This window comes from Heptranchias perlo, chromosome 11, assembly GCF_035084215.1.
Source record: "Heptranchias perlo isolate sHepPer1 chromosome 11, sHepPer1.hap1, whole genome shotgun sequence".
NCBI classification, from domain to species: Eukaryota; Metazoa; Chordata; class Chondrichthyes; order Hexanchiformes; family Hexanchidae; genus Heptranchias; species Heptranchias perlo.
Genome location: NC_090335.1, coordinates 29,969,417 through 29,984,832, shown reverse-complemented (window position 1 = coordinate 29,984,832; position 15,416 = coordinate 29,969,417). Strand labels below are relative to the sequence as shown.

The 15,416-nt window shown below is 43.0% G+C and overlaps 1 protein-coding gene across 1 annotated transcript in view; it reads right to left on the bottom strand.

Annotated features, from left to right (window-relative positions):
* Window positions 1-1,192: 1,192 nt before the first annotated feature.
* LOC137327209 (cilia- and flagella-associated protein 47-like) overlaps window positions 1,193-15,416 on the bottom strand; it is a 602,936-nt gene continuing 588,712 nt past the window's right edge. Inside the window, exon 65 of the mRNA XM_067992778.1 lies at window positions 1,193-1,694. Coding sequence (XP_067848879.1) covers window positions 1,470-1,694 — 225 coding nt within the window. The 3' untranslated portion in view covers window positions 1,193-1,469. The remainder of the gene's footprint in view (window positions 1,695-15,416) is intronic.

The following is a 15,416-nucleotide window of genomic DNA, read 5'->3' as shown; positions in this document are numbered from 1 at the left end:
TAAAAGACAACTGCCTAGAAATTCCAGAGGAACAACGTGCACTGGGGTGGAACATCTGTCACACATCAATCCTCACTGTGAATGTGTCCAAATCCCGGGGATAGAGTCATCTACATATTGAAGGTAGGTAACTGTACTACTACCAGTCCTACTGGGGTGCCCACTCCATGGACCTGGCAGGAGTTCAGAGCAGTACCTTGCTGTTTTGTCAGCAGCCCACAGGCCAGTCTCATCAAGGATGCAAAGGTCTCAAAAGTTCCTTTTTGTTGCTCCTTCTCTGGTGGGTCCCCAACACAAATAGCAATCTATCCCATATGGAAATGTTACTGTTATGATAATAGAATTGTGAGGGGCATTGGCCATATAGGTGACATAACTGGTGGGATTTCAAAGGAAGCCTGGGTTCCTGTCAGATACATCCCTAAAAGTAACACTGGAATGGAGGGGTGCAGGTGAAAGAACTGCCCAACCTTCCTTTGTCAGACATTACCATGGGACTGAGGAAGGACAGAAATTCAAGTGGGAAAGGGTTATGTCCCAAATTCCTTCCCCTCCACTTGCCACACTGCCAGATTTCCATCCCATGAACGATTGGCCTTTCGATGCTAGCATGTATATTTGCACGCTTATCTTTTTCTCTGCTCCCTATGTCATATTTTCCTTAGGTGCTGACTAGGACTTAACCAGTGGTACACAGGAAAGGCTTTTCTTTTGCATAACAATCACACAAAAATATAGTTAATATGCTAGCTAGTATGAGGAGGGATATAAAAAAAAAAATCCCACTACAATAAAAATTGGTTTTAACTAAGTATTTTTTGTGCATGGTTTAGTGATAGGGCCGTAGAGTTGGATAATTCCAAAGTCTGGATTTTATTTTCCTCTTTCCATGAACAGTAGTGAACAAGACTTTCCCACTTTATGTTCATTTAACTTTTTTGCTAACATTAGCGAATGGAGGAAAATATACCAGACTATTGTGTTACCAAACATCGAAACAAATACCGCCTGCTAACAGATTGACAAAAAATATTCCCTCTGGTCTTTTAATCGGAAGATGGACATTAATTATAACACGTTAACAACATTTATTAGTTTTGTTGATAGTGTATATATTTTCAGAAAAACACACAAGTTGGGCAGAATATTTAGTTGGTCAGATATGTTTTATGTAAAAAAAAGGTTGGTACAGAGAGGAAGTGCTTTTTTTTTAAAGCAAAATAAATTGAATTGATGATAGTTACACTGAACAGATTTATTGAAAAAAATATAATGTATTAGATATAGTAATGCAACAAACACACACTAGCCCAAAGTATTAATGAAAATGTGTCAATTTCTTCATCTAAATCAGTTACAAATGATGGGCCTTTATTTGCACCTACAGATCAAAGCAATCTACATTCTTCATAAATTTGAACTGACTTGCAAAATGAAAGCACAATTAAATGTGACTTTTTATTTCAGTTTTACTTTGTTCTAATTGTTTTACTTATAGTGACTAGAGGAGCTCCTTTGAGAGGAGAGGACACTGCAGTTGCTATCACCTTGAGGTTTTCACGGATGAAGTTACGTTGTCGTACTGCAACAGAGTGCCTGAAGCCTGTAGTGATGGTTTTGCCACATTGAATGTTAGGAGGAGTGTACTTGGGATCCAAACCATTGATCTCATACATCCATTGCATATCCACCGTCTATAAGAACAAGTGACAAGAGGTCAGGCAAAATTATTTCTATGCTAATTTCAAAGTAATACTACAGTATACATACAAAATGCTAGGTCCTGAAATTCTAATGATCCCACTCTGCCACAGTTGGGGCGGGACTCTCGTTTGCCCAATGATCCCAACACTGACCCCATCAGAAATCCTGAGCCAGCTCATTAAAATATTTCTGGGCAGGACAAGGATGCAATCCTGCCAACAATTGCTTATTTATACTAGTGAAGATCAGAACTGATTTCTGATTCTTTTTATCTGAACAAAATCTGGAAGATAGAAAAAGGCTGAAGAGATAGAGACAAAACAAATACTAGGATCAATACCTGACTGTCACACTCCTTGTCTGACATCCATTACTGGATAAGCAAAAATTTCCTCCAACTAAATATTGGGAAGACCGAAGCTATTGTCTTCAGTCCCCACCACAAACTCCATTTCCTAGCCACCGACTCCACCCCTCTTCCTGGTCACTGTCTGAGGCTGAGCCAGACCGTTTGCAACCTTGGTGTCCAATTTGACCCTGAGATGAGCTTCCGACCACATATCCATCACCAAGACTGCCTACTTCCACCTCTATAACATCGCCCGTCTCCACCCCGCCTCAGGTCATCTCCTGCTGAAACCCTCATCCATGCCTTTGTTACCTCTAGACTTAACTATTCCAATGCTCTCCTGGCTAGCCTCTCATCTTCCACCCTCCATAAACTTGAGCTCATCCAAAACTCTGCTGCCCATATCCTAACCTGCACCTAGTCCCGTTCACCCATCACCCCTGTGCTCGCTGACCTACATTGGCTCCTGGTTCGGGAACGCCTCGATTTTAAAATTCTCATCCTTGTGTTCAAATCCCTCCATGGCCTCACCCCTCCCTATCTCTGTAGCTTCCTCCAGCCCTACAACCCTCCGAGATTTCTGCGCTCCTCCAATTCTTGCCTCTTGCGCATCCCCAATTTTAATCGCTCCACCATTGGTGGCCGTGCCTTCTGCTGCCTAGGCCCTAAGCTCTGGAATTCCCTCCCTAAACCTTTCCGCCTCTCTATCTCTCTCCACCTTTAAGATGCTCCTTAAAACCTACCTCTTTGACCAACCCTGTCCTAATATCTCCTTACATGGCTCGGTGTCAAATTTTGTTTGATTATCGCTCCTGTGAAGCGCCTTGGGATGTTTTACTATGTTAAAGGTGCTATATAAATGTAAGTAGTAGTAGTAGTAGTCGTAGTAGTTGTTGTTGTTGACCTTTTACATCTGGCACAGCCAGAACAAATTGCCCACTCTGTCATACACCCTATAATTTGCCCTCATCGGCCAAGATAAATTCACATGGAGTTATACATATAGTCTATATGAGGAGTTGATACTTGGTGATGCACAACATAAAGGAAGCCAGAGGATAAGGTAGTGGAAGTGGAGAATTATGTTACTGAGTGGAAGCTAAGAAGATATCAACCTCTGGCTGTTAAGCATTCGGAATATGATCTCAGGAAACCTGCAGTATCAAAGAGAGCTTTTCATTAGTGCAGTGCATGCTGGAGCAAGTGACAGCTGCAGCAACATCCGCAAAAGTACCACATATAACAGAGTCGTACAGATAAGTCAGTACCTCCAATGTGCAGGGATAGAGCACTGGTCTTCAGGCCCCTGGGTGACCAAATATATCAGATTCCAATATATGTAGGGCAGCAGCTTGGAGAGAAAGCAGGATATCTGGTATACTGTCTCAGGTTCGAAGGGATATTTGTGATTCCACAAGGTCTGTTCTCCCGCAGGATTAGTGGCCACCAACATCCTGTTCCTGTGTCTAATAGGAAAGCAGGAAAGTGCTCCAAGGGTACTGCTTTCCTTTGGGAGAGCAGCACAAGAGATCTCTCTGCTCAGTCCCCTCATTTGCCTTCACAGGTGGAAGAAAGTCAACAGACCAATGACTGCAAAGAAGCCAAGCCTAAAGAAGGAGTCTGTCACAGGTCTATCCGAGGACCCAGAAGCCTTGAGAGGAGGGCCATTTCTGTGCCAAGAGGCTCATAATCAAGTAGAGCAATCATCCCTATCCCAGGCTCTCAGGCAGTCCCTTATAAGTGTGAGAATAGGCCAAAGGGAAAGTAAAACTGTCACAAGGGAAGTGTATGATTAGGAATCGTAGCGATTGTTCTATTCTGAAGTTCTAGAAACTTATGGAATTGCTAGAGTCTGATAGGTAGTGATAACGCTCATGATTATTCAGAATGAAACAAAAATTGATATTGGAACAGATAAGATGTTTGTAACCGTCGGACCTTTATGGGACTTCTTCTTTTAATAAGTAAGCTGTGTCTTGAGGGGTTGAATGGTGAAACTCAATGCTTATTGCAGAAGTAGAATGGCATTAATAGGATTTATGCATTACTGAAAATGTCCCAGATAAGTCTGTCTTTCATCTCTTCCCCCGCTGCTGTATGTGACCCTCTTTTTGTCCGTGCTTCTCAGCCTCAGGGAGTTCAAATTTTGACTTTTTAATCATATTTGGGAATTTCAATCTCCAGGCCTTTCTGAAGAACAAAATTATGGAGCACACAGCAGTCCACCACAATTCGTAAAACAGTATTGGAGGGAACGATGGATCTATCAAGGCTCTGAATCGTCCCTTCAGCATGCCTATTGCCTGTTCAATTTGAATTTGAGTGCAGATGTGAGCCATTTCACTAAATGGTCCTTTTTAATGGTGTTAGTTGCATTGGTAGTACTGGATAGCCCTCATCTCCAAGAAGCCAGCCAGTGTCATGCCTTTGATTCTGAAAGATTTTGTAAGAGTGCAAAGATACTAGACTGCCAAAAGATGAATGAATTATGGCAGCTCCCTGCATTCTTGGCATTGACATGTAGAAATCTGTGCCTGTAGTCGTACATTACTTAGACGTTAAGGGAGTGAATTCCTTTCACTTTACATATGGTGTGGGTTGACAGTAAGATCTCGTATGGCTACAAGTGCAATCTATTGCTCGCAGCACTCATAAAAACCCAGTGATCCGATTAACAATTAATGGCCCACTCGCTCATTTGTCTTGCTCCTGCATCAAATGCAATGAACTAAGCTGCCTTGGAAAACAGGTCATTAATTACCTGCCTGACGCAAGAATATTGACTAACCTGGCAGAAGTCACATGTTGCCCCTTAGAATGATCTAGTGGCTAGGAAATTAAGTGTTGCGGTCACTTTCTGAGCCATAGTAAGCACTTTCCTGGTTCTTAAGGAAGTTTACACATCTCCCTATAGGATGGAGCAAAGCTCTTCCACGGCTTCAGGGCTGAATCTGATATATTTATCTTGCATGTCTGTACACCCCGCTGGTTGGGTATCTGAGGGAGGGTCTAGATCTCCTGCAATGCTACCTTATGAGCTTAGTCTGTCTGACCGCCTACTGATCCTCCTTGTCTTCTTCCTCCACAACATATATATCATAAACAGGGGAATTCCATTGGGAAAACAGTTTTGCTGCTTTAGAGGATAATTGGAAATCCCCCAAACAAAAATCAGTCTCAGGGAAGACTTCCAAGTGAAACTAAGAACCTCAGAAATAAAGTGCAAAAGGTATTTTTCAAAAATAGCAATCCAAAGTAAAGTTATGATATCACTATAACAGCTTTATGAAACATAAGCAATTAACCTTTAAGGATGCAACCAATGCTCACATCAGATAATTCACTGAGAAAAGCCTGCATTATAGAAGCATACATTCGCCAAGGCATAGAGTATAAGAGCAGGGAAGTTATGCATGAACTGTATAAAACACTAGCTAGGCCACAGCAAGAGTACTGCGTACAGTTCTGGTCACCACATTACAGGAAAGATGTGATTGCACTAGAGAGGGTACAGAGGAGATTTACGAGGATGTTGCCAGGACTGGAGAATTTTAGGTATGAGGAAAGATTGGATAGGCTGGGGTTGTTTTCTTTGGAACAGAGGAGACTGAGGGGAGATTTAATTGAGGTGTATAAAATTATGAGGGGCCTAGATAGAGAGGATAGGGAGGACCTATTTCCCTTAGCAGAGGGGTCAATAACCAGAGGGCATAGATTTAAAGTAATTGGTAGAAGGATTAGAGGGCAGCTGAGGAGAATTTTTTTCACCCAGAGGGTGGTGGGGGTCTGGAACTCACTGCCTGAAAGGGTGGTAGAGGCAGAAACCTTCATTGCATTTAAAAGGAGCTTGGATGTGCACTTGAAGTGCCGTAACCAACAAGGATATGGACCAAAAGCTGGAAAGTGGGATTAGGCTGGATAGCTCTTTCTCGGCCAGCACAGACACGATGGGCCAAATGGCCTCCTTCTGTGCTGTAAATTTCTATGATTCTATAATTAGAGGGGTGCATTCTAGGACAGAAATTATTGAATTTAGAACAGGTCATGCCATCCCGTTCTAAACCCATCATTTGCATGATTGCACTTAGTGGAGGTTGGATGCTTCTTTCTCGTGCCTGGTACAAGTTATAGTGGGGTTTAAGTTGGTTGGAAACCTGGTTGTTCCCCACTAACCTACAGGTTTCCGTCCACTCTTTTTATAGTAATTTCAGACTCTGATTTTGAAGCTGAGCAATGTTTCTGATCATAAGATTTATTGCATGAGCCACTTGAGGGAATAGTTAATAAGTTGTGTGAATGGGAGCAGGAAATTGCAAAAGGACATTGAGGGAATAAGTGAGTGGGCAAAACTTAGATGAAGTTCAATGTGAAGGAGTGTGAGGTCATCCATTTTGGATCTGAGAAAGACAAATCAGAATATTTTCTTAATGGTGAGAGACTAGGAACTGTGGAGACGAAAGGGATTTAGGTGTCCATGTACAGGTTGGGGCATGAGTGTATATCCTACCACTGTATGGCATGGTGGTCTAGGACACCAACATTTTGTGCCAGTACATTATCCCAAATGCTGTTATACATAGAAAATAGGAGCAAGAGTAGGCCATTTGGCCCTTTGGGCCTGCTCCGCCATTCATAATGATCATGGCTGATCGTCCAACTCAGTACCCTGTTCCCGCTTTTTCCCCATATCCCTTGATCCCTTTAGCATTAAGAAATATATCTATCTCCTTCTTGAATACATCTAATGACTTGGCCTCCTCTGCCTTCTGCGGTAGAGAATTCCACAGGTTCACCACCTTCTGAGTGAAGAAATTTCTCATCTCGGTTCTAAATGGCATACCCCGTATCCTGAGACTGTGACCCCTGGTTCTGGACTCCCCAGCCATCGGGAACATCCTCCCTGCATCTAGTCTGTCTAGTCCTGTTAGAATTTTATATGTTTCGATGAGATCACCTCTCATTCTTCTAAACTCTAGTGAATATCGGCCTCGTCGACCCAATCTCTCCTCATACGTCAGTCCTGCCATCCCAGGAATCAGTCTGGTAAATTTTCGTTGCACTCCCTCCATGGCAAGGACATCCTTCCTCAGATAAGGAGACCAAAACTGCACACAATACTCCAGATGTGGTCTCACCAAGGCCCTGTACAACTGCAGTAAGACATCCCTGTTCCTGTACTCAAATCCTCTTGCAATGAACGCCAGCATACCATTCGCCTTCCTAACTGCTTGCTGCACCTAAATGCTCGCTTTCAGCGACTGGTGTATAAGGACACTCAAGTCTCGTTGCACCTCCCCTTTTCCCAATCTATCATCATTCAGATAATAATCTGTCTTTCTGTTTTTACAACCAAAGTGGATAACTTCACATTTATCCACGTTATACTGCATCTGCCATGTTCTTGCCCACTCACCCAACTTGTCTAAATCACATTGGAGCCTCTTTGCATCCTCCTCACAGCTCACATTCCACCCCAGCTTTGTGGACAATGCATTTTTAGACAATGCATTTATTTATTTTCCATTTTTGGTGGATTTTTATGAATGTCAAGATGAGGGCTGTTGTACTTTTGGGAATGTGACACTTTTCCACTTTTGATAGCCACTGTCAGCTTCGAACAGTCACAGTTCAGGCATTCTTCAGCCAGGTGGAGAGTGACAACAACAAAACTGCTGCAACAACAAAAATCCTTTAATCCCAATTTCAGACTGTGTGTGCTAATTAATGCCAAATTATTCACAGTTTACTATAAAGAGTTCTGAGGACCTGGATTAAAGCTCATTTTACAAAGAACTCTTACAATTAGCAAACAGAAGTAGGTATGGTAACCTAGTAGTTATGGTGCTTGACGAGCAAATCAGAGGTTTTCAGTTCAAATTTCCCCATGGCTAGTTGTGAAATGGAGTTCAATAAATCTGGTCATTTGTGGGCTAACAGCAGGAAAAATAACCATGAAAGTTTCTGGATTGTCATTAAAAAAAACAACTGGTTCACTAATTTTCTTCAGGGAAGGGTGCCCTACCTCTGGCCTCCAGTCCTACATTAAGTGATTCACTTTAGATGAGTTCTGTAGTGGCCTAGTAAGCCTTCCAGTTGTAAACAATCATTATGAAGTCTGGCATTCCCAACCTAACACCTGTGTGGGAGCACGATCACCACAAGGACTGCAGCAGTTCAAGAAAGCCTGCCATCACCATAGAGATGCACATTAAATGCGGTCTTGCCAGTGTCACAAATTTTAAAAAATCATCAATCTGGCCCAGATTAAAAGGCAGGTCTCAGTTTAGTATTATAATCAATGAGCCACCTTGTCCCCTTTGATCACGTTTTTGAGTGAAAACAAAGGAAAAGACAGCCAGAAATCAAAAATAATATGTGATATCTTTTTTTATATTCTTCCATGGGATGTGGGCGTCGCTGCGAGGCCGGCATTTAGTGCCCATCCCTAATCGCCCTTGAGAAGGTGGTGGTAAACCGCCTTCTTGAACCGCTGCAGTCCATGTGGTGAAGGTTCTCCCACAGTGCTATTAGGAAGGGAGTTCCAGGATTTTGACCCAGCGACGATGAAGGAACGGCGATATATTTCCAAGTCGGGATGGTGTGTGACTTGGAGGGGAACGTGCAGGTGGTGTTGTTCCCATGTGCCTGCTGCTCTTGTCCTTCTAGGTGGTAGAGGTCGCGGGTTTGGGAGGTGCTGTCGAAGAAGCCTTGGCGAGTTGCTGCAGTGCATCCTGTGGATGTTACGCACTGCAGCCACTGTCCGCCAGTGGTGAAGGGAGTGAATGTTTAGGGTGGTGGATGGGGTGCCAATCAAGCGGGCTGCTTTGTCCTGGATGGTGTTGAGCTTCTTGAGTGTTGTTGGAACTGCACTCATCCAAGCAAGTGGAGAGTATTCCATCACACTCCTGACTTGTGCCTTGTAGATGGTGGAAAGGCTTTGGGGAGTCAGGAGGTGAGTCACTCGCTGCAGAATACCCAGCCTCTGACCTGCTCTTGTAGCCACAGTATTTATATGGCTGGTCCAGTTAAGTTTCTGGTCAATGGTGACCCCCAGGATGTTGATGGTGGGGGATTCGGCGATGGTAATGCCGTTGAATGTCAAGGGGAGGTGGTTAGACTCTCACTTGTTGGAGATGGTCATTGTCTGGCACTTGTCTGGCGCGAATGTTACTTGCCACTTATGAGCCCAAGCCTGGACTGTTGTCCAGGTCTTGCTGCATGCAGGTTCGAACCGCTTCATTATTTGAGGGGTTCCAAATGGAACTGAACACTGTGCAATCATCAGCGAACATCCCCATTTCTGACCTTATGATGGAGGGAAGGTCATTGATGAAGCAGCTGAAGATGGTTGGGCCTAGGACACTGCCCTGAGGAACTCCTGCAGCAATGCCCTGGGGCTGAGATGATTGGCCTCCAACAACCACTACCATCTTCCTTTGCACTCGGTATGACTCCAGCCACAGGAGAGTTTTCCCCCTGATTCCCATTGACTTCAATTTTAGTAGGGCTCCTTGGTGCCACACTCGGTCAAATGCTGCCTTGATGTCAAGGGCAGTCACTCTCACCTCACCTCTGGAATTCAGCTCTTTTGTCCATGTTTGGACCAGGGCTGTAATGAGGTCTGGAGCAGAGTGGTCCTGGCGGAACCCAAACTGAGCATCGGTGAGCAGGTTATTGGTGAGTAAGTGCCGCTTGATAGCACTGTTGATGACACCTTCCATCACTTTGCTGATGATTGAGAGTAGACTGATGGGGCGGTAATTGGCCGGATTGGATTTGTCCTGCTTTTTGTGGACAGGACATACCTGGGCAATTTTCCACATTGTCGGGTAGATGCCAGTGTTGTAGCTGTACTGGAACAGCTTGTCTAGAGGCGCAGCTAGTTCTCGAGCACAGGTCTTCAGCACTACAGCCTGGATGTTGTCGGGGCCGATAGCCTTTGCTGTATCCAGTGCACTCAGCCGTTTCTTGATATCACGTGGAGTGAATCGAATTGGCTGAAGACTGGCTTCTGTGATGGTGGGGATATCGGGAGGAGGCCGAGATACTTAGCTCTAAGGCACTGGTCCTGAGTTTACAATGTCACGTTTGTCTTCTTTTAAATCAAATCAACCTCTGCTGTCTAGACAATTCCATTACCTATTATCTGCACCCTCCCTCATTACAGTAATGTAAACGCTTGAACTATTCAACATCAGTTTACAAGTAGCAATAATTCCTGATTATACCCAAGTTTCATAGTTTCTGTACAGATTAGTTAGGTAGATCACTGACAGATTAGTTAAGTATACCACTGTACAGATTAGTTAAGAATGTTACTGAAATGTGATCACTAGAAATACACAGTCTGCTTTTTGTTTTTTTTAAAGCAGTATAGGGATTTAAAAAATATATATATTTTAAACACAAAGAGGTTAGTTTGGTGTCCTGTTTTATAAGATATCTATCTATCAATGTATGGGGACAACTAGAGTTAATTCCAGTTTGAACCAATGTAAATTTCTGCAAACAAATCAAGGTCAAAACTGACAACTAAGACCCCACATGGAAATACATTTGTCATATAATGCATACCTGCTATACACAGGGGATAATGGGGGAAAAAATTGGATAAGGCCTATTATTGGGCATGGGTTGCGTGATCCGCTATTAACCCACGCACAATGGCCCCTGCGCAGGCAGGACAAGACTTTGGTCAGGCCTGAGGACTTACCTGACAGCAGCTTTGGAAATCAGCGTTCACACGAGGATTCAATGCAATTTGCACTTTCCACCAGCTGGGGGAGCCTCAATCACTTAAAGGGAGGCTGTCTCTTAAAATCTCTTAAAGTTAGCCGGTACCTGTTATTTGCTACAAGTAACAGTCTGCTTTCTGCATGGATATCAGACATCACATACGTAAAACACACATGCAGGTCCCTTCCTTATGTTTACACACTGATGAGTTATGTTAAAACATTGAATAAAGGTTGCGCACTACAAAATCCCACATTCTCCAATCTGCATGCCAGACCTCACCAACTGGCCGACCTGAGTTGGTACCAGACCTGTGAGAGTGTGTGCACCAAGGTTCTCAGATGATGTGCTAAAGGCCTTGGTGCAAGAGGTGGACAGAAGGAGGGACATCCTATATCTACCGGAAAGTTGGGGGGGGGGGCCCAAGAGGCCCTCCAGACATATACCCAAAAGGCAGCGGGAGGCAGCGGGGGACAAAGTCAATGCCAGGCGCACAGCACCGCAATCATGGGTGTAGTGCAAGAAGAAGTTCAATGCTTTGACATGAGTGGTCAAGGCGAAGTCAACCGTCATGTGGCGTCTCTTACCAACTGCACCACTAGCCGCATTCTGCTCCACGCACTACACCCCCCATCCCCCACATACCAACAAACTCTTTCCATCAGTACTCAACCCTGCCAATCAGATGCTTCCTCTCACCCTTACACATTACCACTGTTGCAAGCCGCCCACCCACAACTCACAGGCCACACACACTGGCAGCTATTCAACCATGACAGTCACATCACCCAGACACACGTCCCACTTTCTTGCGGGAGAAGGTGGTGCATATTAGGAGGCAGCAAGTGGCAGTGGCATTTAGCCCCTCGAGCCTGTTCTGCCATTCAATGAGATCATGGTGGACCTGTGGCCAAACTCCATATGCCCGCCTTAGCCCCATATCCCTTAATACCCCGGTTCACTGAACTCTATCAATCTCAGATTTAACATTCACAATTGAGCTAGCATCAGCTGCCTTTTGCAGAAAAGCATTCCAAACTTTTACCACCCTTTGCGTGTAGCAGCGTTTCCTAACTTCACTCCTGCACGTCCCGGCTCTAAATGTTAGACTATGTTCCCTAGTCTTAGTATTCAAGTATTGGAGAACTCCAAAAACAGTTAAAAATGTATCGGCAATCAGAAGCAATAATCCAGCCATTAAAAATCTTGCATGGTCCCTTTACATAGCGCTGGTGGGGTGTCCTCCAGGCACTCTAAGACATGTTCAGATGGTCGTGGTTAAGACTGTGGTTGAGTTGAACGTTAAGTTCCAAAATGGTGTCTATCACTTTAAATCAGCGTTGCACACTGACTGCATTCATTTTCTCCTTTACATGCTTCCAGCGTTCGGCATTTGCACTTGCGCTAATACCTATACCAAGATGGCGTCTGGCGCATGTCATGCTGGAAACGTGCATGCGCAGCCAAGACACCATCTTGGATGCTTGGGAGGCCGCAGAGCGCCGAAGCGTCGGACACTACACGGCCCAATTTCTAGCCCTATGTCACTTCTAAGAAACGGTGGAGATGCAAACCAGTTTCCTGATCACAAGAAGTAATTGTATTACAGCAACGCTGTCTATCTTTTTCAGTCGGAACTTGCTGTTCGCATGTTTTCTACCATTTCCAGTGAATTTATAAGCTTTAGAGCTAAAAGCTCACTTCTGGCACAATGGCTGAACTGTCTGTTTTAGTTTGGCTTAATCCTGAGGTGAGACTGCTGATTATCTCTACTGTTCATACACACTTTAATTGGAGAGTAATCTACTAAAGATTTAGCTGTTACCAAACTATCTATGGCCATTAGAGGAGTTAATTAGAAGTTTATTACCTGTAATGTATTCATAGAATGAATCAATATGTTTAAAAAATAGAAAAGTTTATTGAAGCCATATTTTTATAGGTTTTGATTCATTTTTTGGCTCGGCGTTTATTTTCTTTCCTCATACATTTGTGAAGCGCTTGGCAGATTTTTCAACATTACAGAAACTGTATAAATATAGGTTATTGTTGTTATCTTTTAGTGCTACATAATGCTCAATAATATTCAGGACATTGGTTATCTTAAAATTAATACACATTACGTAATCTGTTCTCAAATAATGTGCAATGTATTGTATATTGTTATTTTGTTAAAATATACACTTACAAACTAATTTCATTTCAGGAAAAAAGCAAGCAGAAGACTACAATTCCTTCTGGTTGTGAAGTTTTTCCACACTTCATTAGTACTGTAATTAACACTGGCCAAATCATGGTATCATAAAAATTGTGTCATCCTTTGTTCAATGGTAGGGCACTTGCCTCTTGAGTCAGAGATTGTAGGTTCAAGCCTTGCTCCAGGACTAGTGCACCTAATCTAGGCTGACATTTCAGTGCAGTACTGAGGGAGCGCTGCATTGTTGGAGATGCCAAATTTGCATGAGATATTAAACCTTTAGTGCCTCCTGCTTTTCTGGGGACTCTGCCTGGCAGGTGCCTACCCTGAAGACTGCCTCTTCATATTGGAGGATCTATAAAGGAACTGCCTGGGACTTAATGATCATTTCTTCCCCTCTACTAGTGTGTAGTAAGGCTGCATTGCAGGGCCGAAGGTTTCATAACAGACAGTAGGTCAAAATACATCTGGGAACTTGCTCTGTTACAAGCTTTTAGGGCCTGCAGCACTGTACAATTTTCCTCTTTCTGTTTGGTGTGAGTGCTGAATCCCAAGTGGTGCTCACAAAAGCTATTCAAAATGAGCTGGACTTGTAAATCACAGCCAGGTTCAGATGAGGTCAAGTTGAGCGCTTGTAAAAAGTACACCACTCAACTTGTGCTGAGGCAAGGTGGGGGGCGGGGAGGAGAATCCAGGCCAAGATGTTTTACTGGTCCTTACTTTTTGTGTTCTAATACCGGTGTTAGCTTAATATGAAAGGCCCTTCTAGTGCATGAAGAATCCTTTTAAAATTGTTTTGTTAGGAACGGCAAATCATTTTGTGCTACGGATGTTATATAATCTGTACTTTTATGAGTACTCATACACTGTCATCTTTCGATTAAAGAAAATACTCATACACTGTCATCTTTGGTCTTAAAGAAATATACCCAATTTGCATATTGCAAGAGTTGTTGAGCTAAATCACATATTACTGCATAAATTCGAACACTCCTTTAATTACATTTGAGAGTTTACCATTTGTTTATATGTTGAAGTTTTACTTTGAATTGTTAAGTAAATGTCTTCATTAGGTGCTATAAGGGAAATTGTTAGATTACTGATGCCTTTACTTTGGAGTGTTGCTGTGAAACCTGTACAGGCCAGCTGCTCTGTACATATCCTTCCCCAGATATCGGTAACATCAGGTGACCAGAAAATTATGTCACGAACTGATGCTTTTAAACAACTGTGCAGTTGTTATTCTGATACTGTGGAATCCGTTCTGCAATCTAAAGGGAGACCACAATACCAGCAACCTGGGATCTGTCCTGCAATCTAAAAGGAGACCACCATAACAGCAAATGGAGAAGGCTACCTCAGTGGTAGCAGCCTGAGATCTGTCCAGCAATATAAAAAGTGAGCACAGTACCAGCAGCCTGGGATGCATTGTTTTGAGAAACGGTCCTGCAATCTAAAGAAGTCACAATGCTGTCCAAATAAGAAATGCAACGATGAAATGGTTGATGGAACTCATGCTGGCATAGCGCTAACACCTCTGGAAGGGAGCATGGTTGTGTAGCTGAATTGTAAAGCTGCCAAGCTGAGACTTTTTGAATAAAGGGCTTTTACTTTCCAATCTTTTCTTTTCTTGTCTTTTATTTAAGCATCCTTTCAAGCTCATGAGGACTGATGAATGGAAATTGTGAGCAATGATGCTGCTTATGGTGATATAAGATGACAAAGCTACCATTTTATAATTAACATTGGAAAACAAATTCCTACTCAAAGTGGGTACATTCTAGGGCCTGCACTGCTTTGGTATTTTCATCTTAAAAATAATAGAACTTCTGAAAGCTTAAGGAACCCAAATAACCAATTTTCCAGTTTAAGACTGTACCCATAATAAAAGTCTCCTTTGTTACACTTTAAACTACCTCTTTTGCCTGTACAATACGAATGCCACATTCAAACATCACCGATATATGAGGGTTTACAGATTAATTTTATGTGTACAATGCAGCAACAAAAAACACCACAGTGAGCTGTTTTTCAGCTTTTTTTTTTGAATTGCCTTAGCAACCCTCAGAAACAAACAAAACTATGTAAGAAACTGTTTCCCTCACACCATTAGAAACTCTTTCCCTCACACCAAAACAACATTATTAAAATACCCTGCTGCTACAAGGCCTAATAGCTTTTTGAACATTAACAACATGTTGACATTTACTTGCCCTGAACAACCCAATTAGGGCTCAGCTAAAACTGCACTTGTAACATGCTCCACAAAGCTAGTCCTAACTTGTACTTACACTTAAAAGATCACATGAACTTACATGTGACAGAGTCCATAGAAAGTTCCACAGTCCAGTCACATACCTGACCAGTTACATTTTCTGCTTCCTGAGAGCCTGCAGTGTCTCATTTTAATCATAATAAAACTCTGGCAAA